This window comes from Sciurus vulgaris (genome assembly GCF_902686455.1).
Source record: "Sciurus vulgaris genome assembly, chromosome: 1".
Classification (NCBI taxonomy): Eukaryota; Metazoa; Chordata; class Mammalia; order Rodentia; family Sciuridae; genus Sciurus; species Sciurus vulgaris.
Window position 1 is genome coordinate 176934231 of NC_136461.1, and position 27213 is coordinate 176961443.

A 27213-nucleotide genomic window follows, 5' to 3' on the forward strand; every position below is an offset into this window, starting at 1 on the left:
TAGAGATTCATGATCGATTTCTTTCCACCTTGAAATCAAGGTATAAAAACCAGCTTATTAAGTGCATTCCAAACTTCTCCTATGTAGCACAGGTAGAATTTTCTGTCCATTGGCACCAAAGTGAAGTCACATTTCCTCTTGGGAGACAGAAATTCCACATCTGAACATAGAGTAAGTTAGGAAAAAATGACCCCTGTTGTTTGTTTTATTACTATTGTGATTCTGAGATCTAGGATTACTAATACACTAGCAGTGAGACAAATTCCTGGCAACAACTGTCAGGTTAGTGCTGCTAACTCCCTTCCCCAACCACCATAAAATTTTAGTATGAAAAGAATTAAAAGGAATTACTAAGCTGAACAAATAGGAAAACAAAAAACTAAGGAAATAATTCAAACCAATAACAAAAGAGAACCCTAAAATTTGAAATCACTGCAATTGAAAAATTGAAAAAATAAAAAGTAAGTGTGCTTTACCCCAGACCCCCTCCCTATTCTGAATTTAAATATTCTGTGCAAAAGAGCATCAGATTTCTGGTTATAGATGTAGCCCTTCTTTTAGTGCTCTGCAGTTTTCTGCAATTTTATTTCCCTCCCCCCCCAACCAAGTGTATTCAAAGTATTTAATAGAATCTTCTATGTCAGCCGAAAGATTTTTGATTTGAAGATTTACTAAGGTACTCTATGCATTCTACCTATACAGAAACACCTACTAATTGTTACAACTGGTTTATGCAGGATTAACAGTTTTTGGTGTTAAAATGGTTAAATATCATGCTTAATGCACATCAACTCTCCATTAATGAATCTGAACTTCACAATGATTTACCACACTTTAAATTACTAATTAAATAACTGAAAAAATGGACTAAGTCAAACCAAACTTAAATGGGCTATAAAGAAAAATAACCCTCAAAACAGACCATATACACATCTATTTCAAAACTACCTTTCCTATCTAGCCCCTTTCCCAAAGTTTTAGCCTGAAAAAACAGTAAAATCTACACAAAATTTATTGCAATCATACAAGGGTTACATTAGGTCAAATACAACAAATACTATGATGCAATTTTACATTTATTAAACTACAGTTCAAAGCACAAATTTACACATTCTAAATACACTAAACGTATCTAATGAAGTCACATTTGCCTTCCACTGACATCTGATATATCTGGGTGAAAGACATTAACTTTACAAGACTTTTTAACACGAATCCTTAGTATAAAAACTGTGTACTTGTATGTAAACGGTTTAATGGGGAACCCAATTAGTGGGCTTCCATCTCCACTAAGTCATCCATTTTGTTGCATATTTTATTTTAAACACTTAAGGGGTAGAACAAACTGGTAAGTTTAAATCTGGATACATTATCTAAATCTCCCATTACCCCCCAAATGAATTATAAATGAAAGTTGAAGTCATCTGGTCCCAAATAGCTATTACTATTAATTTTTTTTCCAAGAGAATTAACAGAATAAGATTGTTTAAATTTTTTTCCACACCGGAATGTAGACCAGACAAGCTTAACCTCTAACTTCAGATCTAAAGAAGTGTGAATGCCTGTTTAAGCTTCAGTGGAAAAGCTGTCTTCTTGGCTCAGCTGAATGCAAGAAGGCACAAAGAAGAAGTTCTTCATCATTGTGTCTGAAGTAATTCCAGCATCTTGCATTTCATACCTGTACATAAAAAATAAGCAAAATATTAAGTCTTTGCAAAGAACAATCACTTAAAAAATGGATAACAGGGCCATAACTAATCTTCCAGTAACCCATAAGATTATCATTTTTCTATTAAGTTATCTACTTGTAAAGAACCTATTAACAAATCTAAAATATCCTACTACCTCCTTTAAAATAAAAATCAGCTTACCAATCACTGAATGACATCATGTAATAAATAGCTGGCCTCTGAAAATCATTAAAAGCAGATGGTTCATGGAAAGAATCTGCTCCCATGTTATCAAAGATAAGCCAGTCACCCACATTCAGCTCAGGAAGTAGACAGCTTTCCACAATCTGATCAAGCTCATCACAGGATGGACCCCAAAGGCTGCTTATAAAGAGAGGCTCATCTTCCTTGTATTTCTGTAGGAAAAAGATTTTTAAAAATAAGATTTTTACTCAAACTCATGCAGGTACTAAATATGTAGGGTGATAAAGGGGCATTTTCCCCACCTTAAAGATTTTCTCAAAAAAAAAAAAAAAAAAAAAAAAGAGCTAAGGTTTTTTTGTTTGTTTGTTTGTTTGTTTGTTTGTTTGTTTTTTTCCTTTAGGGGGTGTGTGTGCTGATATGCTAAGCTTGGACTCCAACACTGAGCTAAACACCCTCTTCCTACATCTAGGTTTTTGAACTACCAAATAAATTTCAGTATTATTTGTAATAGAACTTACCTTGTGAACCTCTGGAATGGTATTTAAGTCCTCAGATAGTTTACTTGCAAAAGAACCATAAACACCATCATTCATATAATACATGAAAGCTGGTTCATCACTCCCGGTTTTCCCTACTAAGAAAAAAGAAGATGCATTCATAATAAATTATCCAATATAGAACGTATTATTAAATAAACTGTGTTTTCCAGTGTAATTTTCACGTTTATCAATACAGTGACTTTAAAAAAAGACATATACTGACATACTTTAAAATTTAGCCCAGAAGACTGAACACAAACTTCACAAAAGATGACCAATAAGCACATGAAAAAAAGTTCTACATCATGAGTAACCACCACCCCAACAAACCTACTTTCTTGGTCAAGTAAAAGAATGGCAACACCAAAATATCAGAAAAGACGGGTAATAACTAGAACTCAAGTCTATCTACTGACAGTGGTAGGGTGAAAAGGTAAAACTACTTTGAAACTTTCTTTGGAAACACCCATACTCTGACCAGCAATTCTACTTAGTCAGCAAAACCAATATTCATTTCTTGGATTTTTACATACTACCCTTCACACATGGGAACCAGGACTCCTTAGAGACTGATTACAGGACTGAGGCAGGGAAAGAATACAATAAGCCTGAAATATTAGTCAAATTTCATGAAACATAAACAATACTTAGTTTTAACTTTTAAAATACAGCTTTCTTTCCAAAATGCCAACTAGATTCAGTTCATCAAACCTCTTTCACGATATGGAGACTAAAAAGTTGAGGTTACTTTTATTATACCAAAGAAGCTAAATTAGGTGTTCTACCAGGGAGCTACATTCCCAGCCCTTTTCATTTTTTTACTTTGAGATAGGGTCTCATTAAGTTGTTGAGGCTGGTCTCAAATTTGTGATATCCTTCTGCCTCAGCTTTCCAAGAAGCTGGAATATCACAGGCCTACACCTCTGTGCCTGGGGAGCCTAGACCATCTTCATGTACCAGAAACTACAGAAGTCCTTAGAAAGCAATGGGGCATGTCAAAGGACTCAAATCTGACAGTATAACAATGAAAGTAATAGATTATATAACCCATTGAGTACCTACAATCTCAAGAAATGTGTGACAACATGGGGAAAGAAAAGGGTATTCTTTAAAGGCCAACTAATAACCTCAATAATGAGTCAGAAATGATTTAATAAATGTTAAAACTGATGGGTGAAAGTATGATGAAAAACAGGTAATTTTACATAATCTCAATTAACTGCTACTCCACAATGCAGAAATCTACTATAATGAAGTGATCAAAACTTTAAAAAATAAATGCAACATGTGGTTCTGGGCAGCATTTTAATTATGGAAAAAGGAAAAGTTTACTGTAAAGGACAGTATTGGGTAAAGCATTATAAATATTCCTATGTTCTGAGGATTAGTCCATATCAAAAACAAGAAAGTCAGATTAATATAGAAATCTTATTTTCCTATAGTGATACTAGATGATACAATGAACTATCTAATAATGCTTCTTTACTGAATTGACTTGAAGAATGAGTATAAGGATTCTGTTAGTCCTCGTGTTAAAAAAATATATGGGGCAGATTCTACCTAACCCATCTGAGGCCAAAAGCAATGTTAACAGAGATCACAATGAAATTGGCTTTCAATAAGGTATGAGAGCCAATCATCTGGAAGTTCACCTAAGCATGTATATCTAAACATCTGTACCAAGAGAGTTGGATTTAAAGTCTTACGGAACAGTACCTTGGCTATAGCCTTTTGAAAAATCCCTAGCTGGTTGAAAACCACCCTTAACTTTATGAACACCTATTCATGCCCAGACTATGTGGAATTACCTACTAACAAAAATAAAACTATAAAGTTTAATAACTTACCTCCAGAGGAAAATTTATCATTTTCGACAACTTTCTTTGCAATGATATTAACTGCAAGTGTAAATGCAGAAGATACATAGTAGCTTCCAGGTTCTGAAATTATCTTAATGCCAGAGCCTTCAGGAAAGTAGATATCCAACAGAGGGCTGATAACATGATTAACCTATGAATTTTAAATTCCAGATTATGGTGTCAATACTGGATTACAGAATTCTCAATTAAGAATTTGACATCTATTAACTAAGTTTCCTAGGAAACTTACGAAGCTCCAAATACAGACCATGAAGCTTAGCTATTTAGTAGGTAAACCTTTAAAAACTGTGCAGGCCTTCAAGTCCAAATTTTATTAACAACCAGAATGGCATTAATTTTAAAAAGCCTTAATTCATTTCAAACAAATTTCTAGATATTATAGCAAAAGGGAAAGAGGGTTGAACAAGAAGGTGAAGGGCATTAGTTACTAAAATTGAGTTCATGTGGACATCAAGAATAGAAACTAAAGGGCCTGAGGCGGTGGCCCATGCCTGTAATCCCAGCAGCTAGGGAGTTGCAACTCACCAAGGCCCTAAGCAACTTAGCAGGACCCCGTCTCTAAGTAAAATATTAAGAGCTGGGGATGTGGTTCAGTAGTTAAGTCCCCCAGGGTTCAATCCCTGGTACCAAAAAGACAAAGAATAATAAATAAAATAAATAAATAAATAAATAAATAACTGACTGACTGAAATAGGAAATCTTTTGTGAGGCTGAGAGTACAGCTCACTAAAAGTGCTTGCCTAGCATTCACAAAGCCCTGGGCTGAACTGCCCAGGACTAGGTGGTGGGGGAGGATGTTTTGTGATAATGTTACAGGGTTTGGAAGAGGTTTTTTTTTTTTTTTTTTTTTTTCCTTCCCCATTGCTAGAGTTTGAATCCAGCGTCTCATGTATGCTAGGCAAGTGTTCTACCACTGAGCCAAATCTCCAGCTCTAGGATTCAAAGAATTTCAAGAATATCAAACTTCAAAATTAGCTAGGACTTCTCATTGCTGTTGATTTTCTTTATGAATGTTTTTGCCATTGTAAAAATTCCAGCCTACTCAATTTTAAGTAGCAAAGAAGGCAAACTATTCCAATATACCCATCCACTAAAGCACACTTACCTCTTCCAATTGAAATTCAGTTCCTGTAAAGCCTCCACCAATGTCTAACATGTTCATTGTAAAGCCAAATTCTCCCTAGAGACGAAAAAACATTATAAATGCTTTTGGATGTGAGAACATTTCCAACCCCTGCCCCCAAGGTAAAGATCTGTTTTCTGACCTTCAGTACATCAAATTCTTTAGTTTTTATTAATAGCAACAGATTAATTCGATGTTAAGTATATTACCATTTCCCTGATGTTATCTGCACTCTTTTAGACATATATAAATTACTATTTCATTCCTTTACCTACTTAAGGAGCATGACTGCATGAAGCCCTGAACCCTTAGGTATGTGTAATATTGAGTAATTCACACAGACAAAAACAATACTGAGTCTTAAATAATATTCTGGCTTAAAATGCAAAAATAATTTAAAGAACAAACTTACAGCCATGTCAAATACACATCGGGCATCAGATAGAGCATGGACATATACTTGAGATTCTTTGCAAGCACTTGAAACATGAAATCTAAAAGAAATAATAATAAATTTAAAGCACTTTTAATTCCTTTCAATTATCTACCACACTGATACCATCAGTCACACATTAATTTAACCAAATACCTAATAATAGCCTCTAATTATCAAAGTCCAAATTCCACGCTTTTAAGAAATGTTTGAATGATATTGTAATGCTATAAAACAAAAAGCTTTAATGATTCAGACAGTCACACTTCATAAAATAGGGCATGGTTTTACTAATGGGATCTCAAATTTAGTCAAATTTATCTGATCAAATACAGAACTACGTCACTTGTGTAATACAAACAAACATCAAGTCAACTGGCTGAGTAATACTCATTAGTATTTCTTTAGTGATATTATAAGCTTCAAATTAAAATTCTTAAATTTAACTCAAATAATGTTCTACTGTATCCTGATTGTGCCAGTGGTTACATAAATGTCAAAAATTCATAGAAACATAAACACCCCAAAAATGTTATCTATTGTGCAGAATACAAGATTCAATTTCATTTAAAAGGTTACCAACTATTTTTTGTGTACAAAGATGTATGGAAAAATATACAAAGAACTACATATCTTTGTGAGTATTTTAAAAAGCAAAAGACCTTTCACTGTAACTGAGACTAGCAATGGACGGGAAACCCAGAAAATCTGGGGCTTAGTATTATTGTGTCTTCATTAGTTCTGAGATTTTGACCAAATCATTATACTTCTGGATATAAGTTTCTTCACATTTAAAAACTTTAAAGGATAAAACAAAGTCTGATTTATTGAAGTGGCCCTGAAGGATTAAGAAGAGGAAAAATCAGATGAGAAACAAAATGAAATCTACAAGTTAGCAATTGAATACCATTTTAACATTCATTAAATTCTAGTAAATCCCACCCATCCAATCTAAAATGAGATGATTTAGGGGCTAGAGAGGAGGTTCAATAGTAGAGCTTGCATATAGCATGCATGAATCCTTAGGTTCACTCCTCTCAAAAAAAGAGGATTTAATTTTTTCTGTACTTCCTACTCTCTCTCTCTATTGGGAGGAGGTAGTAGTCATATAAGCGAATGAAAAAGGAAAAAGAATATTTGTTTCTCTTAAACCAAGAAAAAATGTATGGATATTAGAACTGAAAAGTGAAAATCTGAGATTTCATGCAAAATCAATAGCCAGAGAGATTATCACTATAAATGCAGTTTAAAACCAATACTCACTTGACCCCAATTATTTGAACATCAAGATCCTTAGCACATTCCAAGAGATGCCTACAGTTCTTCAGTGTAGTGCCAAACTTCATGTTACCCTCTTCACCTCCAATATTATCTTCTGTTGCAATATGTAGTAAGACCCTAAGAGAAGAGGAAGATGATTGGGGCAGAGTTGGTTTACATCATCATCAGCACATTTGAAGCCTGAAGATTGTAGGAAGTGTGTTGATTATGTTGCCAGTGCTCCCGAATCCAGCGATGGATGAATCAAGTGAACCTAATGAAAAACAATCCTGTATAGAGAAAAAACTAGCAATTAGGGCCTACAGCATGAAGCTTACAAGGATGGGATTTTGGAAAATGCAGCAAGTTTATGACTCCTGTAGCAGCAAGAGTCAGTTGGGCTCTGTAATGAGAGACATTACTTTCAAATGAAGTCCATCAGTCCATAAATCCACCTAGAAATACTAAATTGAATAGCAATGCCATCAATGTCTTTCAGTAAAAACACTGGGGCTTTAATCGTCAAAGTTCCTAGATTTTTCTAGCTAGCTAACCCTTTATTACACACTCTAAATATTTTAGTTACAGTCTAAATGGCAACATTTAGTCTGCTTTATTCAAATCTACTTCTTTCAAACCAGGAAAATCAAGACAAAATGATCAAGAACTGATTACATTTTATCTATTGTCAGGAATCGAATAACTGATAAACCTCTAAAAGGCAGAATACATAAATGCTGTTTGTAAAACTGTTTTCCCATGGAATTCCTAATGAAGTGACAAATGATCAGAAGACAAAAATCGATGAAAACAAAATTATTCCAAAAGGAGAATAACCTCTATCAAGAATGTACCATTCTGTTTGCAATCTAACATGGTAAATACCACAAGTCAAAGTTTGTCTTAAGACCACAGAACAGGTAGACTTTTTTTTTTTTTTTGAAGGAAAGTGGTCCCCTACTAACTTTTCTTCCAAAAGGATTTAATCCCAAGGTTTTCAGAGTAATGAGTGCCGCCAGGATAACTGAAGAACACCTTAGGGGCTGGGGAGATAGCTCAGTCGGTAGAGTGCTTGCCTTGTAAGCACAAGGCCCTGGGTTCGATCCCCAGCACCCCCCCCCCCCCCCCAAAAAAGAACACCTTAAAATCAGTTAAGAAAATTACAGGTATACAAAGAAAATATAGGTATGATACATATTTTCAGGAACATATTTCTCATAATATAGGTATGGCCTTAATTTGATTTTTACACCAATTTTTTTTCCTTGAGTTAAAGATCATATCCAAGTGCAGTTGCTTCATCCCAATTCCACATCAAGAGGATAAAGGATAAAGGAGGATATAAAGGAGATAGTCAATTAAAATGCTATTAGCATTTTCCGTAAAGGAACTCTAAATAAAATCATAATTACCTACGTATCACTGCTCTACCATAATACCCATCCTTCCCAGGCTAAACATAAACTCATGCCCTAAGCATTTAGATAATATTCAAGTACTTAATTTTTTTTTTTTTTTTTACACTTACTTGGCATTTGGGTGATTACGTGCAATTTTCTTCAATTCAATTTCACTGTCACACGTCATGATATTTACTCCAATTTTTGCTGCATACTTTATCTGAGAAACTTGCTTGCAAGGACTTATGTAAATAATATTTTCTGGAGATACACCCAATTCCTGTACTAAAGCCATTTCATTCTGTGAAAAGAGATTTAGAACACTCATCTAAAAGGCAAAACTTTGATTACTTTCATTCAATTACTATCTTATACTTTTTTGCAGTGATGGGGAATAAATCTAAGGCCGTGCTCATGTTAGAAAGTGCTCTACCAGAGAGCTTCATACTCAAAGAATACATAGGTTATTTTTCTATTTCCTTAGGTCAGTTTCTATTCTAACAATGCTTCCCTGTACCTCTTGTTTTAAAAACTAAAAATAAAAATAAATCATTTAATAAGAAAAATCTGAGTGTGGAAGTACTTGCTATAGTAAGAAGTAGTCTGGTGTAGAGCTAGCTCTAGATTAAGAATGAAGAATAAATCCAAGTTTATGATTAACAAAGAGAAAGCTTTTCAAAACATCATCACATTGAAACTTTTTTATTGATACAACTGAAAAGTTAATAGATTTCTAATAATGCACTGCATTTGAATAAAATTATTTAAAAGTCATCCAAAAGTCAAACTGTTTTTACATTTGTTCTGCTACTGTTGTGGGTAGCTACAAGTGAAAGTGAATTTTAAAATGTTGGGATTAGTGAAAAAATAATCCAATACTTACTTTGTTGGAACAAGCAAATCCAGTTCCAAGAGCCGCCAAAATCTCAAGTACAGCTGGAGTAGAGTTGCACTTCACTGTGTAAAATGGCTTTATCTGAGCCACTACATTCTGCCATTGACTGTGTTTCTTCACAATCTTTCCAAGATCCCCCACAAAAAATGCATTTTTCCCTGTCTATTATGGTTAAAAAAAGATCAAAGAACCATTGAAAACAGACTAACATAAGTAGAAAAAGAACACCCACCTTTCTTTATATTCACTAACATATTTAAGTTTTTTATTCACAATTAAATGAGTCCCAGTAAACATTAAAAGAAAATCTAAACACATTTATCTTCATTTTGTTTTTGCAGTACCTGGGGATTCAGCCCAGGGCCTCATCCACGTGAGGCAAGTGCTCTACCATTGAGCTCTAGAGTCTTGATCTTTTAAAATTGGGCATTTTGCTGTATGTGCTATACTGGTATAAAAAACATACTCTTTGAGCTTATTTTTAATATCAACTCCAAAGGCTCTCATAAGAATCAATTTCCTCAATTATACTTTTTAATAGTTGAGTGAAGGAGACCTATTTCATTCCATGCTACTGTTTAAAATAGACCTACTTTGGCAGGTTAGAATATAATTTTCTGAATACAGTGAGAATTTGGAATGCTCAACAAAGAATATACCCCTCCATTAAAACTGCACATTAAGGTGGGCACGGTGGTACATGACTATAATATCTCAGTGACACCAGAGGCTGAGACACGGAGACAACAAGTTCAAGGTCAGTCTCAGCAAAATTAGTGAGAATCCTCAAAATAAAAAGGACTCGGGTATAGCTCAATAGAAGCACCCCTGGGTCAATTGCCAGTACCAAAAAAACTGCACATTAAGACAAGCTAGTAAAATAAGGGAGCAACTTCACAGGGAAACCATTTTTGGTTTTGATTTATTTGTTTGTTTATTGAGTATGTGAAAAACCACTCGCAGTGGTGCATGCCTACAATCTCAACTAATAGGGAGGCAGAGGAAGGAAGGAGTCCTTGAGCCCAAACTGAGCAACATAATTAAGACCTTATCAACGCACCCCCCACCCACATAAAAAAGGGGTGGGAAGGGGATGTAGTTTAGTAAAAGAGAGCTCATTTAGCATGCACACATGAGGCCCTGGGTTCAATCCCCCAGTACCACCCCCCTAAAAAAAAAAAAAAAAAAAAAAGTATATACTTCCCAGTTGATAAAACATGAATGAAAATTATGGGCTGTTGTGTTGGTTGGCAGATTTGAAATAGCTGTATTAAACTACCCAAGCCTCACAAAACATGCCGTCCATAGTATTAGAAACAAGGTTTTATACATTATTAATGTGAAAAAAAATTAAGGCATTTATGGGTTAACTGCCAAGAGAGTTGGCATTAAAAAATGCCACATATTCAGTTGCATTACCTTAGACAAAATATGAAACTGGAAAAATCAGAGTAGGCAATGAAAAACTAATGAATTTAGGAAACAGGGAAGCTTTGTACTTAATGACTATTCATCAAAATTAAGGAGAAAATGTGAAATTAGGAGATCACTATTATAAATCACATGCAAAGTCAAATCAGGGATAATGAAAGATCAGTACAAAGAACATTAAGGAAGAAAGTGAGCTAAGGAAAGACAGACCAAAAGTGGTGGACTGAGCACCTCACAAAAATATAGCAGTACCAATTTTAAGCCACACATTTAGATGAATCTGTTAAATGAGTAGAAAATGTGGCTGAAGACTAAGCCTGACTAGATGTTACTACACGTGGGGTGATTTAGGATGTGGGAAAAGTATGGGATGTATGACAAGTATTTCTAAGATTTTATCTGACCCCTGGAACAAAATGTTAGTCAAAAGAGGATGATAAAGAGCACCAAAATCTGATCACGAGCTTCTTAAAAGCTGGTTGAACTGTGTTACTATTTTTTCAAAGTGTGATGATAAAGGGATGAGAAAAATAAGAGATTTTGCTGGAGTTAAAGGGAAGACTACTCCAGCACCTCTGTAGAATGAAAGCCAAAAGGACAGAAGACTTTTGGGCATCTAGAATAACATGATAATTCTTCAACAAATTTGGAGAATATATAAGAAACTAGCTCCCATAAATGAGCAAATTCTAGCCAGATGACATGGCACATGCCTATAATCCCAACTAACCAGGAAGCCGAGACAGGATTCCAAGTTGAGACCAGCCTGGGCAACTTAGCAAAGTCCTGTCTCAAAAAAATAGAAGGGGCAGGCCAGAGGCAGTGGTGTAGACCTGTAATCCAGCGGCTCCAGAGGCTGAGTTCAAAAAGAGCCTCAGCAAAACCAAGGCCCTAAGCAACTCAGCAAGACCCTGTCTCTAAATAAAATACAAAAACAAAAGGGGGGGGGGGGGTTGTTGGGGATATGGCTCAGTGGTCAAGTGACCCGGAGTTCAATCCCTGGTAACCCACTCCTGCTCCAAAAAAGGAGTAGGGGGATGAGGCTCAGTAGTAGGACACTGGTAAAGCATACAGTAACACTAGCTTCAACCCTAGTATCGGGGTGGGAATCCATTTAAGTTAATAAATGAAAATAATTCTATTAGTCTAAAATAAAAACAAATGACCTAAATTAGCGATGAATGCAATTCTGTAATGTATGACTGTGTAGATGTTGACAGTTCTGAGGAATAAACATTCAGTATAAATTATCAAATTCTTAACATATGTAAAGAAAATTAAAATGAATTAAATAATTATGTTGAGAAAAATTAGTAAGAAGTCGTGTGCTGATTAGGTTTTCCAGCAAGGTGTTAAAGAAGAGAAATGGCAATTATGAAGCATTTTTAAATAATGTAGACTAAAAAGTGATACACTCTTCAGGGTAGGGTGTGTCAACTTAAAACCTGGAAAAGTTAACTGAATCAAACACTTTTTAAATCAGGTTAACTTCTTAGAAATTAACAAAGCACTGGTGTTTTCAACTTAGGAAAATTATGTTTGGAATTATGAAATGGCACTTACAAGAGTATGTTCATAAACATAGTTATCAATAACATTTCCAAGGTTTGTTCCTTCATCCAACAGGCCAACAGAGTAGTTTGCATCGTCAATAAATCCTTTCATCTCAGCCGTATTCCACAAAGCCGAAAGTCATAAACCAGGAAAAACAAGAGACGGGCCACCAAGCCTATGTCTGGGTCCTTAGAATATGCAACAAACTGTCAAAATAAAATTTATATCAAAGTCTGCATTACTGCAATAAACATGACATGAATCCCTAGTGAAAATGTGCCAAGTGCTAAATTTAGTGAAGAATCTGTGATCACTTGACATTCAGAAACACTGGATTACTTTAATGCCCACTCTAAGAAGTAAATACATACATATTATACACATTTAAGAAATATGCTCAATATAATTTATTGAAAAGGTAACCCACATAGGTGCCCAGGAACAGTACCACCAGGTGACTGCAGACATGTCTTACAAAATTCTAGAGTAGGTGAAAATAACAGAACTGGGCTGGGGTGGAGGATAGCTTCAGGGGACAAACTATGACTTTGATTATAGACTGTCTAGGTTTTACTGCAATGTAAATGATACAACTGTATCAAGGTAGCACTAGTATCATTAAGTCTTAAGAGATTTTCTGACTTGGTAAAATGACTCAGATAGGAATCAGAACACCTGGTCTGGGCTGTCTTTTAGAATGACACAAATCTTGCCTCAATTTCTCAAAATCTTCCTTAACTATCTTATTTATTTTCTCAAAAGGTTGTTGTGACCCCACACCAAAAAAGCATATGAACTAAAAACACCTGCTTAAGTGTTAGCTCAAAGAGATAAAAACTGAGTTGTAAACTGCCAGAAATACAAAAATGCCTAATAAGAAACTAGGTATAAGCTAGGAACCTATACATCCAGAACCAGTTACTAAGACCTCTGATTTTTTTTTTTTAAAGGCCTTGGGTTAAACCCATCTTACCAATCAATCAAGCCTTCCCACTTCCCTGGTCACCCATTTTCTGGGGCAACATTCCTGCTAGATGAGGCTCATCTTCTCTGTTGAATTTCACTGATCCTTAGGTGACTTTAGGAAATGATACCTTCTAACATAAACAAGATAGAACAAGTCCTTTGGATAAACTACTGCTCACTTTGTGTGGCTAATTCTGCCTTGATAAAACCTTATGGTTTTTCCTGTGTCCTTGATTCCTCCTGCTACCCATCATCTTCCACCTCCCTATACCCTGTGTAGGAGTTCCTGTTGGGTGATGGTCCTCATCCTGAAAGTGCACTCCATTTTCAAGGGTTCCCACACACAGTATCAGCTTTTTGGTTGCATCAGAAGAAAACTGCTCAGTAAGCTGTAGTATTAAGTCAAATTTCATGAAATATAAACAATATTTAGTTTTAACTTTTAAAACATGCTTCATTTCCAAGAATCCAACTAGATTCAGTTCATCCTCATGCTAGGGTGGAGACTAAAGTTGACGTTATTTTTATCATACCAAAGAAGTTAATTTAGGCATGTCTGCATGACAATTAATACTTATGCGGTAAAGTCAAATCATAGTCTAGACATTCTCTAAAGGATGTTTTACCAGGACTGAAGTAAACCTGTGCCCAGAAAGTAGACGTTTTAGGCTAAGAATATGTATTTATCTTAAGCAATAACTCCAACTCAGTGTGGATACTTAGTACCAAGTTGACAGAAAAAGAACACTAATGCAAAAAGATTCGTGCACCAAGGTTTGGTACTACCAAGGTTTGGTACCACTGTTTTACCAGCCAGTTTTTGTTTATTTCATTATCAAGATCTTTAGCCTAAACAAAATATCTCAACTATAGTGTTTACTTGAGAAATCTTGATGGACAGTGTACCATCAAGACAACTGAGGCCAAATACAAAAAGTTTATAGTTTGAATTGGGGATTGAACCCAGAACCTCATGCATCCTAGGTAAGAATTCTACCAATAGGCTACAAGTCTCGCTTTTAAAGTTAGGACAAGATAACCTTAAATTTCTGCAGCTCATGGTAATTTTGCTTTAGCATTCAGTACTTACAAACACATCAGGCCACTCAATCCGATCTTACCTGCAGAAAGCCCATTCTTCAGTTTTATTATGTAGTATGATCATAAGCGTAAAAATATTTTTCCCAAGTAATTTCATAGTACAGAATCTAGAGTGTTTAACTATCACTGCCTATTAAAACTAACTTCAATCTAAAGCAAACATGTTCATGTTATTATAGCAGTATGCCATGCTATGTTAAATAAAACTGGTGAACAAACTGTGTTTAAAATAAAATGCAAAACTTGCCTTCCCAATAACTCATCCCTATAAAACAAAGGATTTCTTTTGTTGGAAATAACACAATTCAGTCTCTTTAATACAACTTTATTTATCACATTCTCATACCAACTAACCATTTTCAGACATTAATTCCCACAGTTAAGTTCTTCTACTGCATTTCCACTGGAATAAAAAACATCATTTTGTGCCTACTCACAGCTTTTACTTTTCTTTATGACTGTTTTCCTTTTTCTTTTTTTCCTCTTTGGTGCTAGGGACTGAACCCAGGGCTTCACACAGGCTAAGCACTGGACCACAAAACTCCTGACTCTATAGTCTCAATTTTAATCCTGCTATTCTGAATCTTTTGTCTGATTTTCAGATACGTAGACTCCAAATTTGAAATTATTTTTTTCCATTTTTGCATACATATTAACTGTTTACATGCAATAATGTGTATTCATTTGATATATAATCACCTACTACCAAAGTACTCTCATGTCCCATTTCCAATAAATTCTCAACCCAGAAACCAAAAACCTCTACTTCTCACCACTTTAAGTGTTCTTTTGAAGTAAAACAATTTTAAACATTAATTAAAAGGCCAAACCCAAACAGCTGACAAATGTTATTATCAATCTGAATAAAAATATACCACCAAGAATAAGAATACTGGAAAGCATGCCCTGGCCACAAAGCAAAAAAAGAGAATGTTTTTTGTAGTGGAACTGTCAGTTCAGAAGTAACTGTAGAATTATTAACCAAACAGAAAAGGACTGTTAGAAAAAATAAAACTCATTTCTTATATTGACAGTACTTCACAAAAAGAATTAAAGCACATCTGAAACCACTAAAACAGACGTGGTACATGAAATGCTACTTGATTTTCTTAATTATACTGAAAATTACAATAAAATAATCGATTAAAACCAACTCATTAGCAGGAGTAGGTCTTGGGAACAGATGAAAAAAAGGGCTTCACAACTCCAATACTGGAAAGTTCTATTTGTTTTAATCTTTGCTGCTGGAGATCAAACCCAGGGCCTTGTGGGTGCTTGTTTGTACCCTCTACCACTAAGCTACAATTGCCAACTAAATTAGGGAGTTCTTAAATTTAAGAGGTGGTAATAATGTATCCCCTTTGCATTGAAGTGGTCTTTGACATTTTTTTGTGGTGTTACTAAGGATCGAACCCAGGGCCACTTTACCACTGAGCTACATCTCCAGCCCTTTTTATTTTGAGACGGGATCTAGCTAAATTGCATAGGCCACCTCTAAGTTGCTGAGGCTGATGGTGAGCTTGTGATCCTCCTGCCTCAGCCTTCCAAGCTGTTGAAACTACAAGTGTGCATGACCACACCCAGCTGTCTTTGACATTCTTAAAAGGAGCCTTTAACTGTGACATGCAAGTGACCTGCATGTAAATGTAAAGTTTCGCTATCAGTTACTATTAAAAATTAAAAGGCAGTCCCAGAAAAAAATGAATTCTGCAACCAAACTTGCAAACACAACTATCTTCAGAAAACAGGCTTTCTAAGACACTTTGAGCCAATAAACTCAAATGAAATGTCTGTCATTGGAGATTCAGTATTTCCACAAAAAAGGGTTAATCAGGGTCAAAGTAGCCTAATCTTGAGTCTTCCTACCTTCATTATCACACCACCATCTCACTGAAGTTTAAGAAAGCAGTTTAAAGACTCAATGAGATCTTGCTTGCAATTTTCTTAATGTAAGCAAAAATACTGTATAGTTGCACTGTCACAAAAAGCAAGGTTTGTATTAACATTAAAAAGTACTAAGAGATATTTTTGCAAGAATGTTTAGAGGTATTAAAGTGAGTTGCTGCCAATATATTAAATAAAAATTGAGATGTAACATGTTCTAGGCAAGCAAGTACGTAAGTGTGCATATGTTGGGGTGAGCAGTTTATGCTGTATGCCAGATTCACCAAGTTAATTTCGCCTCAATTTTTAACACCACAGGGACTACTTCCAGGACCCTTCCATCCTCTCCACTGAGACTGCAGAGTCAAACAAGGGTGTTGGATGAACTATCCCAGTGCTTCTGGTTTATAAATCAGAAACGAGATTAATTTCCTGGTTCCAGCACATTATGCACCACTATATTAGTTTGGTGTTGTTGGACCTTAAATTCTTTGTTTAACTTTAGAAAACCTATTCTATGTAGATCTTTGATTCTCTTCAACAGAATGCTTTAGTACTTGAACTTGATAGCAAATTGTATAAAAGCTCTGATGTTCACTGGTATTCACAATTATCAAAAAGTCTTCTCTACACACAAGCACTTTTAAAGCTATTTTCACAACCAAACACCTTATTAACATATGGTTGAGAGGAAGCTAGGTTACTTCACACTATTACAGTCGCTATAAGCACACAGTAACTTATGTTAATAGGAAATCTCAACCTGGACTCAGCTGGGGAAAAAATGTATAACATTCCTCATTTACACCTTTATATTGGTGTTTTTGATAATACATTTTTCATGAAGAGCTGCCAAAAGAAACAAAGGCTCCCAAGAACCACACACTGCTCCCTGGAGCCTTCCATGAGGCCTTGAGTCCTCATGTTCACAGGGAGGGTAGCTCCAAGAGTAGTGGCTGCAGCAGCTGGGCACTTGCCTTGTTACACACCTGCTACAAAGGCTTCTACAGTTGATTGTACTTCAGAAGAAACTGATACATCTCTCAAATAATCACAAGATAATTCTGGCAGCAACGCCCACTTGACACCAAGCTGGATGAATATGAGTCTTGGATTTCTGAAGTGAAGACCTCCCTGGAAGTAGAACAGGGAGAGCTGAAAGGTTGAGAGTACTATTTCAGAGACATCTAAGCAGGAAACCCAACCTTAAAACATCAACCACTTTTCTAACAGGACTTTTACTCATTAAAAATGAAAACTTGATATTTTGAAATTTACACTATTACTCTGAAGATGCCTAAGGCATTTCTACCTTTATTTTTACATAAGCATTTGATGACTCAGCACTCAGCTTTTAAAAAGATATCAAAGCCCCTTCTGCATTCTACCTAAAATAGGAAAAAAAAAAAAAAAAGTTACTTACCACACAGAATGCCTTTAGAAGTAATTGACCAGAATAGCATTAGAAGAGGCTTCTAAAGGATGACTTTGGCACTACAGAGGTAAGGCCTCGAGCAGGAGGTCTGAACCAGTTTAAAAAAAAAAAAAAAAAAAAAAAAAAATTCTAGGAAGCTACATACTAAAAATGATAGGAGGAAGTTCTAATAAGTTGAGCGGTGGTCATAAGATCGCATAATCTATTTTTGCCACACTGGACAAAAATAAGTGATGGAGCACTCAGGAGAACCATCACAGGGCTTGCCTCAACTCATCATAACTGGAAAGCTAGTGATCACAATAAATACTCATAAAAACTTATTTTTCAGGTGATGAGTTGGGGGGGGGGGGAGACACTGAGTAAACCTAGAGAAAGAACACTAAAAGATGCTGAAGATATTTTTTCCCCTTAAGAGAACAAGAATGAACAAGAGATGGGGTGAGGGTTAAGGAAATGGGCCCAACTCATTTCAAATTAGGTTCAAAATGCCTCAAAATAGATATTAAAACGTATCTTAGTAAGAAAATAAATTACAGAATTTTCACAGCAATGTTACTTTCACATGCAGAATTAACACTTATTAAACTCCCTTTTAAAATGTCTTGATTCTAGAGAAAGTATGTGTGTGTCTGCACAAGAAAAACATTTAAATCCCCTTGGTTAAATAAGATGTGATAATATCTTATTTAATATAAATAAGATTTAACATAATCATACCTTAGGCAGGTCTCACTAACTGCCCTAACTACCATGGAATACTTTTTGTTTTTATTGTATATAAAACATGTGTAATACAGGTTAAGCAAGCAATTAAGAAACAAGATTCATATCTCAGAGGACCTTCTCCCAGGTGGTGTTGGTATGTGTCATCCCCCTATAGAATGTTTAGACTTTTGCTACCCACCATTCCCTTATTTAATAGTTTTCTTCTTCTATGGGATCCTAAGCAGTATTTGGCCATATGCTATCTTACAAGATACCCTATTCTGTTAGCTAGTTTAAATAGATATAGGTGCTAGAGTCTAGGGTACATGAACAAGGATGGAAATGCTAGGTTGAGAGTGACAAATGAATTTCTAGTCCATGGTTTTTATAAATTGTGCTTTTCCTTTTTCTTATAACCTGTAGGAGTTCATGAATTCAGGAGAGAAAATACCCTCATTTGGCAAATTATTTGGGCATTGTTGTTATAGTTTCCAAGATGAACATACTAGGATACACCATCCTACTTGTGATCACACCAAATATAACTTGTTGATTACACTGAACCTAGGTGATGAATACTTCTTTTAACACCTCTTTGCAAAGTGGATGTAAGAATACTTTCAGTAAAGAGCAAGAAGTAGGTAAAAATAACCTGAAGCCACCAAGCACAGTAGAGCACACCTGTAATTTCAGTAATTCAGGATAAAGCAAAAATATCTCAAGTTCAAGGTCAGCCTCAGCAATTTTGCAAGACCTTGTCCCCCCCCCCAAAAAAAAGGGGGGGGCGCTGGGGATGTGGCACAGTGGTTAAGCGCACCCCTGGGTTCAATCCCTGGTACCAAAAGAAAAGTCAACATAAAGCTAACATTAATTTCAGTTTACATGAGGTACAGTCACTGTAAGGAGTAGTATCCTAAGAATATGTTAGACAAATAAAAAATCCAATGAGAATATACAAATAAGCCCTTACAAATTCAGCAACAATTTTATTAGACAAACCTTAGAATGTGATTTGTATTTCATTTAAAATAATCATTCTAGAGTAGTGCTGACCAACTTCTATGAGTGAAATGCTCTTTACTGGTAGTTCAAGCATATATAACCCTCATGCATCTGAGAAACTGAACTTTTTAAAACAAAGGCTTCCCCCATCTCCAGTAATAGGAATCAAACCCAGGGCCTCACACATGCTAGGCAAGTGCTCTATCATTGAGTTATGCTCCCGATCCCTAAATTTTATTTAGTTTTAATTTATCAAATTTAAAAGGCACCTGTATGTGGCTAGTGTTTCAAAAACAGCAGTTCTAGAGGACACCTCTAGAGATCAAGACCATACACATCACAATAAAAAACTCACCACTGTCCCCCAAATCAACTTTGAGGTAACAAAGATCAGTTCACAAACTAATGAAGCTAGATAATGAACAAAAAGTAATATAATTCCATAGCAAACAAATCCTAAAGACAGACTTGAAATATGTCCTTACATAAAATAAGGCAAAAAGTTCACGGAGAATATTTCAAGAGTTTGCTGTTTTGACTCCTGCTGTGAGTCAATCTATTAAAGGCATTTCAAACCTCACAGTGGCTGGGTACATTCCCCGGCAGGTTGAACCTAACCAGCCTAATCCTTCTAAGTCAGGATGTTATCCTACTTGAACGATCAAGTGAAAAACACTAGATTGGGGAAAAGGATGGCTAAATCTCTGCTTCAGTTAGCAACAAACTACTTAACTAGGTGTGGATAACATATGAATGGGGAGGTTAAGGACAAACTATCTGTTTCCTGGGCCTTCATTATGTAAGTACTTTCACTGGAAAAGTATCTGTAGGCTTATCTGAACAATGGCCAGCCTAGAACAGCAAACTACCAAATTTACCTAGTGTATACAAACCTTTCTCATAATATTCCTCAAGTGTTCCAAAATGTTTTCTGGAGGAGTAGGGAAAACTCCAAATAAAAAACAAAGATCATGTTTATAAAGACAGTGTGAAACAGACTGGTAGTCACTATTAATTCTCTCAGCTCAACTTTGCTCTGTAGCAAATTCAAGAAACAGTTTTAACATCTTTAAAAACTGGTCCAATCTTGTTGGCCTTCCTAGAAAAGATTATAAATTTGCCCAGAGCAGCAATACCATATCCCCAAAAACATTACTGTCTATGAATATGCTATTTTTTCATACTATGCTTACACAGAATATTTTTCTGCTACTTTATATAAGGAGAAATGCACCATTGAGCATTTTATGCATGTCAAAGGGATATACATACTTTAAAAATACATTTTAAGGCCTGGTATGGTAGCGCATGCCTGTAATACCAGCTACTTGTTCAAGTTCAAGGTCAGGCTGGGCAACAGTAATTTCCTCAAAAATAAAACAACAACAAAACAAAATAAACAGGGCTCAGGATATAGCTCAATGGTGGAGCACACCTTCCTATCATGTGAGAGGCCCTGGGTTCGCTCCCCAATGTGGGGGAGGGGAGCATTTTTAAAAATAAGTAAATCAATAAACACACACAGATATACACCTTAAAACTACATATTACAATTACAGTTTTACTCGTCTTTCTCAAAGACAATAAACCATTAACAAATGTTCTGTTGAATTTGCACAGTATCTTTAAATACCAAAACCAAATTCCTCCTGTCCACAATTAAAATCAACAATCTCTCTTTTCTACTAACAATTTGTGATACATGAGGAAGTAGCACTAGCAAATTCATAAAGAACATTAAAATAATAAGGCATGTGTAAATACTAACAATTACAAGTTAGAACCTGAACATTTAAAATGCTGATGTCCTGTTGATGTTTCTGTAAGAATATACAATCAACCAATAACAATCAGGTAATTTTTAAAGCAAACTTAAAAAGTACACAAAATTAATTAAATCATTTTCTATACTTAGATACAAGACTACCCTGAAAGACATGATCGCCAGGCTTGGTGATGCAGGTGTATAACCTAATTACTTAGAAGGCTGAAGTAGAAGAATCACAGGTTTAAGGCCAGCATGGGCAATTTAGTAAAGGCACTGTCTCAAAATAAAAAGGGCTAGGGATATAGTTCAGTGGCAGAATGCACACACAAAAGGGAGGGGGATATAATGGTTAACTCAACCTGACTTCATGAGCAGATCCACTGGTGAAAGCTATTACCAGATTCACTAGTAAAAGAGTTCAGCTTTCTGGACTAGAAGATTTTATATATTTTCCATTAGGTTAATTTATTAATTATAATTGAAGCTATTGCTAAAGTAAACTGAAAATACACACATTGGAATCCCCTTACTACAGCATAAAGTTCTAAGAAACTCCATTATCACTACCTCCAACACAGGATTGAACTCAGAAGCACTTTACCATTCAGGTACATGGCCAGCCCTTTATGCATTTTATTTTGAGACAGGGTCCTGGCTAAGTTGCTGAAGCTGGCCTCAAACTTGCAATCCTTCTTCAGCCTGCTGAGTAGCTGGAATTGCAAGTGTGCACCACCATGCCAGGCGCACCTAAGGAATTTAATCTGAGATACTAATGTTAAAAATATTTGTCAATGTATTTTCAGTGCTGGGGTTGGCTGACGTTGTGCTCAGAGACTGCATGCAGAGGCCCTAAGATCTATCACCAGCACCAAAGATACTTTCACTATGCTCGCATAGTACAACATGCATATCCCTTTCAAAAGAAAAAGATTAACAGCTAGTGGTGGGCACACCTGTAATCCCAGCAACTTGGGAGGCTGAGGGAGGAGGACTGCAAATTCCAGTCCAGTCTTTGGCAACTTAGTTTTGTCTCAAATAAAACAAAAAGTATTGGGGTGTAACTCAGTGGTAGTATCTCTGGTTTCAATAGCCAGTATTGGGGAGGGGGTGTTGTACTATGTAAACAACTTCCACAGTTTCCAGATCATTAATAAACTATCTCTAAATTCAGATGTTTGATTTAAAAATCTTCCCCTGAAGCCAAATCCTGCAGGCTCAGACCCCCTACACAAGAATTCTACTGGAATATTCAAATAGTTATAAGCTTTGCAATGCTAAATACAAGTGATTTCCACGAAGGTTAATATTTTAAGACCTTTTAATGGTTCTAAGTAGTATTGTTACTCAACAGAAAATCTGAGGGTTTCAGTTTCTAGAACACACTATTATACATACATTTCTGGGAGGTATGATTCTCTTATCATTTTTACTAATTCTAGTGAAACTGTGAGACAAGGTATTTTCTGAGTTCACAATTTGTCAGGGTTTAGAGCAATAATGTGGTATCTATGAAGAATGAGTCAGCACCCTGTAATCACAATATACCTACAGCAAAACTCAGGAATATTAACAGTAAATGGGATAGGATAAAAATAGCCTCAATTCAGCACAGATTCAGGTCAAGTTTTTCTCCCAAATTAGTTTGGGTCACATCAAAGAAGCTAAAAAAAAAAAAAAAAAAAAAAAAAACACCTCTTTTAGAGCTTTCTAGATTTCAGAATTGTATGAATAAGGGATTGTGGACCTGTACCTTTACAGCTAAGTATCTAGTACTATAGCATCTTTTAACACCTTGTCCCTGGCATAATAAATCTAAAAAATCAGTCATTTTGGCTGCCAAAACTTATAGAATAAATAATAAACATCTTCAGCATAGTCTATCTGCTCCCACTTGCCCAACTCAAAAGAAAAGGAGGACACTATGGACTTTGAGTTTACAATGTTACTCGTTATTCTACAGACTACTTTTTTCCTGGTTTGGCAAAAATTATTCATGTGTGTGTTTGTATGTATTTTCTAATGTCAACTTATTGTTAATAACAGTCTCAAATGTGTAAGAGGAAACATCATTAGAAATGTTAAAGTGCAAAATTTAGTTTTCAATTAAAGTAAGAAACTTGACTGAAAGGTTACCCTTGGGGTTGGGGTTGTAGCTTAGTGGTAGAGATCTTGCTTAGCATGTGTGAGGCACTGGGTTCAATTCTCAGCACTGCAAGTAAAGAAATAAAGGTCCACTGACAAAAGGTTTATCCTTCATTATATCCTTCCTTAAAAGAAAAGAATTTCTACCTTAGAATTTACTTGTAACTATGCCAACCAGACTCCACTCCTAGAGATTTTTAAATCTCCCAGTCAAGTTCAGGGAAAACATCAGATATTTTAGAAAAGACAAATAAACAAAAATTGGGTAATAGTCTTGGTACTAAGATGATGACACCATGCTTCTCGTTTAATATGCATACAAGCAACCTGGTTAAAATGCAAATTCTGAGTGAGGTCAATATGGTACGGCGCCTGTAACCCCAGCAACTCCAAAGGCTGAGGCAGAAAGATTAGCAAGTACAAGGCCAGCCTCAGCAAATTAGCAAGATCCTGTCTCAAAAAAAAAAAAAAAAAAAAAAAAAAGAAAGAAAGAAAAAGAAAAAAAAAACCAGATTCTGACTCAGGTTGGGTAGGATTCTACTTTTCTGTTCTAGATGATGCTAACACTACTCATCTAAGAAATACAATGCATAACCAAAAGACAGGAATACAAAAAAAAAATTGTGTTCTGCTTAGGATAAAGAATTATTCTAGTCCAACTTTATTATACAGCTATATTTCAAACAATAAGAAATTTGCTTAAATTTACACAGGCTGGAAAAAAGTCAAAATAGGAAAACCTTCAATTGGGGTTACAAGTGTTGAAAAACTTTTTACAAAATTCTACTACTTAAAACTCTTTTCTTCTGTCTCTTTAGCCTTAAAAACTTCAATCTAAACATTAAATGTACTTTAAAGGTTTACTTTAACATACTCTCATAAGATAAACATGCAACTTAGTGAGACCCTGTCTCAAAAAAAGGGCAAAAAAAGGGCGGGGGGTGGGCAGGGGATGAGGTTTAGTGGTTAAGTACCTACCGCGGGGTTCAAAACTCTGGTGGTGGGGTCAGACTAAAGAAACACCAAATTCACTGAATAGTTATCTTTTGCTTTTGTGAAAAATTTTAATACTATTCCAAGTTTCTGGCCAACAGAAATATATCCTAATTTCAATACTCAAGGTCAAATTTCAATAGCAAGAATCTACATACAATAAGTTTTTAAATGAACCAACCACACAAATCTAGCAGCTCAAATTCAGACAACAGTTAGCTGAGGAATGATATTTTACACAGGGGATCAATTCTAAAAAGTCAATCCACACATAGAAAAACAAGTAGTCAAAAACTACCCTTGAAAAACTGTTAGAAAGATGGCAGATTGGGGGAAGACACAGACTCTTTCAGAAAGTGCTCTAAAAACAACCAGTTGTTCCCACCAGACCAGTATTACATAAAAAGTCGTTTAATGAAAGGAATATAAACTAGAAAAATCGCATTTAATCTAGCAAGATGTTCATGACTAGGATAACAAAAACTAAGATTTGTGTTTCGAATCTCATGCTCTGAAGTATAGATTTACTGAGTGAAATGGCAGAATCTTTTCCTTTATTTATTTAAAAATATCTTTGGGGTGAGGGTTGCAGCTCTGTGATAGAATGTTAAGTATGCATGAAACCCTGAGTTCAATCTCCACACCAAAAAAATAAAAAGTGCTTTTTGACTTTTTTCTTGACCAATACTTGGACCAAAATTAAATGGTTGCATGAAGTGGTAAACTACATCTTAAGTCCACAAACCACTCTACAACTTATTCATGTAAAATATATTAAATACAGTAATATTTGTTATGTATTCAAGATAAAGTAAATTATAAATGTCCCAGTGGTAAAGAATGCATACAATTAAATCGAATAGTAAAGTCTAACCTGTAACTGTCAAGTGTCTATTTTAGAAATTAAAACACTTCTCAAGATCACTACTCTTAAAGTAATTACAACTTCACGTTTTGAAAAACACTAAGCAACACAGCACTCTCATTTGCCTTCAGTACTTACATGGACAAGTTAGGAGATGGAACCCCCCTATCATCAGCTAGGTTCCCAAGGTGGCTCAGCGTTAAAGTCGAACTGCTCTCTATACAGCACTTCTCCTAGGCCTTCTGGGTAGTTGTATACTTGGTCAGAAAGTTCGCCCTAAAGTAAATAAAAGTGATAGATAATTCCATTGTTAAAAAACACAAAATTAGGCTGTGCTTCAATAGCAGGTTCACATAAACTATAAAACTTAAGTTTTAATAGAGTATGTTTTGTTAAAAGTCACATTACACAAAATGTTTTCAAAGTGTTTACCATAGAACCAAGCACTTTTTATTAATAATCATTTCCAAGCTGCTCTACTACAGAAATTCACAGAACCTGGCATGAGTCACCTTACCGAGTTCCTTTATCTACCTACTCATGAATTTCCAGTCTTCAACTAATTTTGCTTTTTTTTCTTTTCCTTTTTGGTGGTACTGGAGATTATACCCAGAGTCTTGCACATTCCAGGCAAGCACTCTACCTCTGAGTTACACATCCAGGCCTCCTTATTTTATCTTGAGGAAGACAGGGCCTCAAACTGGTGATCCTCCTACCTCAGCCTCCCAAGTAGGTGGATTACAGGCATGCACACATGCCTGGTGTAAATTTTGCTTTCATTTGTCCTCTAAAATCCAAAATTTTTTAAACTTCAAAGCACTCTCACCAACCCAGCATATATGCAAGATTTTAAATGAATAATGTTCTAACTTGATCTTATAGTCCTGAACTACCCAGAGCACCCTTCTACTTCAAGTTCAAATTATTCATTGCTTAAAATGTAATTTCTACTACTTAAAAAAAAAGAGTTGTACAAGTTTGTTAACACATTATGTATCTGAAGTAATTATCGAGAAATTCTTATAAATGTTAGGCGAGTAATCTCAAACTTTATTTTCTCATATCTAACCTATCTAGATCTACACTTCATTCTGTTCCCACCAGAAGCAATGTCAACATGTTTGGCACACTATACAAAATGCTAAAAAAGTTTTATAAATGGTCATCATCTATTACAGTTTGATTGAATATACCATCACCTCTAATCTAAAATGCTATACCTACATTTCCACTTCTAATTCAATAGCTACTGTTTTAAAGTAATAGAACCTGACAGTATTTGCTAGAAAAGGGTGATGAGAAGGAAACCAGAATATGGAACTAGAAATTTTAAGGTCAAGAGTTTGAAGTTTCAGAAGCACTCTAAGCATGCCTAAAGCCTCTTTTTCCCCCTCAACCAGGATCCAAAGAACCTTTGAGGAATGTAATATGTTCTACTTAGTAGGAGAAACTGGTCAAAGACACTTAGGGTTGATGACCAAAAAAATCCATATTAACTTGCAACGATGATTATAAACTTTCATTAAATTCCAAATAATGTACTACTCCATAAACATTCCAACTCTTCCCACACCTAGATAATTTCTAAAACTAAACAAAAAGTCAACTCATGCTGGGGACAGTTCATTCTCAATTATCCTAAGAAGCAGAATAATTTTCAGTGGTGAGATTATTCATCATTTCCCTGCTATATTATCCACAATTATTTGGCTACTTAAGGCAAGTGATATGAAACATAAAGAACATTCATCTTTAGAGATGCAAGAATGTCCTTCAGTGAGATCTTTAATAAAACTTGAAGTTGGGCATTGTAGCACATGCCTATAATCCCAATGACTTGGAAGACTGAGGAGAGAGTCTATCTCAAAATAAAAACTAAAATGCTCAGTGGTTAAGCACATGCTCAGTGGTTAAGCACTCCACGTTCAATTCCAGGTACCCCCACAAAAAAGACACTGAA

At 35.4% G+C, this 27213-nt stretch overlaps 1 protein-coding gene across 4 annotated transcripts in view; it reads right to left on the reverse strand.

The window, feature by feature from the left end:
- Nucleotides 1–988: 988 nt before the first annotated feature.
- The window catches only part of AZIN1 (antizyme inhibitor 1), a 29125-nt gene continuing 2900 nt past the window's right edge, over nucleotides 989–27213 (reverse strand). Inside the window, exons 2-13 of one of the 4 annotated variants that reach the window (XM_079107365.1) lie at nucleotides 25392–25529; nucleotides 17330–17474; nucleotides 12399–12595; nucleotides 9393–9566; nucleotides 8638–8810; nucleotides 7113–7247; nucleotides 5829–5910; nucleotides 5399–5473; nucleotides 4261–4423; nucleotides 2393–2508; nucleotides 1872–2086; nucleotides 989–1678 (exon numbers count right to left, since the gene is read on the reverse strand). In XM_079107365.1, coding sequence (XP_078963491.1) covers nucleotides 1567–1678; nucleotides 1872–2086; nucleotides 2393–2508; nucleotides 4261–4423; nucleotides 5399–5473; nucleotides 5829–5910; nucleotides 7113–7247; nucleotides 8638–8810; nucleotides 9393–9566; nucleotides 12399–12500 — 1347 coding nt within the window. In that variant the 5' untranslated portion in view covers nucleotides 12501–12595; nucleotides 17330–17474; nucleotides 25392–25529 and the 3' untranslated portion in view covers nucleotides 989–1566. Of the gene's footprint in view, nucleotides 1679–1871; nucleotides 2087–2392; nucleotides 2509–4260; nucleotides 4424–5398; nucleotides 5474–5828; nucleotides 5911–7112; nucleotides 7248–8637; nucleotides 8811–9392; nucleotides 9567–12398; nucleotides 12596–17317; nucleotides 17475–25391; nucleotides 25530–27213 lie in introns of all 4 variants that reach the window. The other 3 variants (XM_079107366.1, XM_079107367.1, XM_079107364.1) reach the window with 3 other exon arrangements.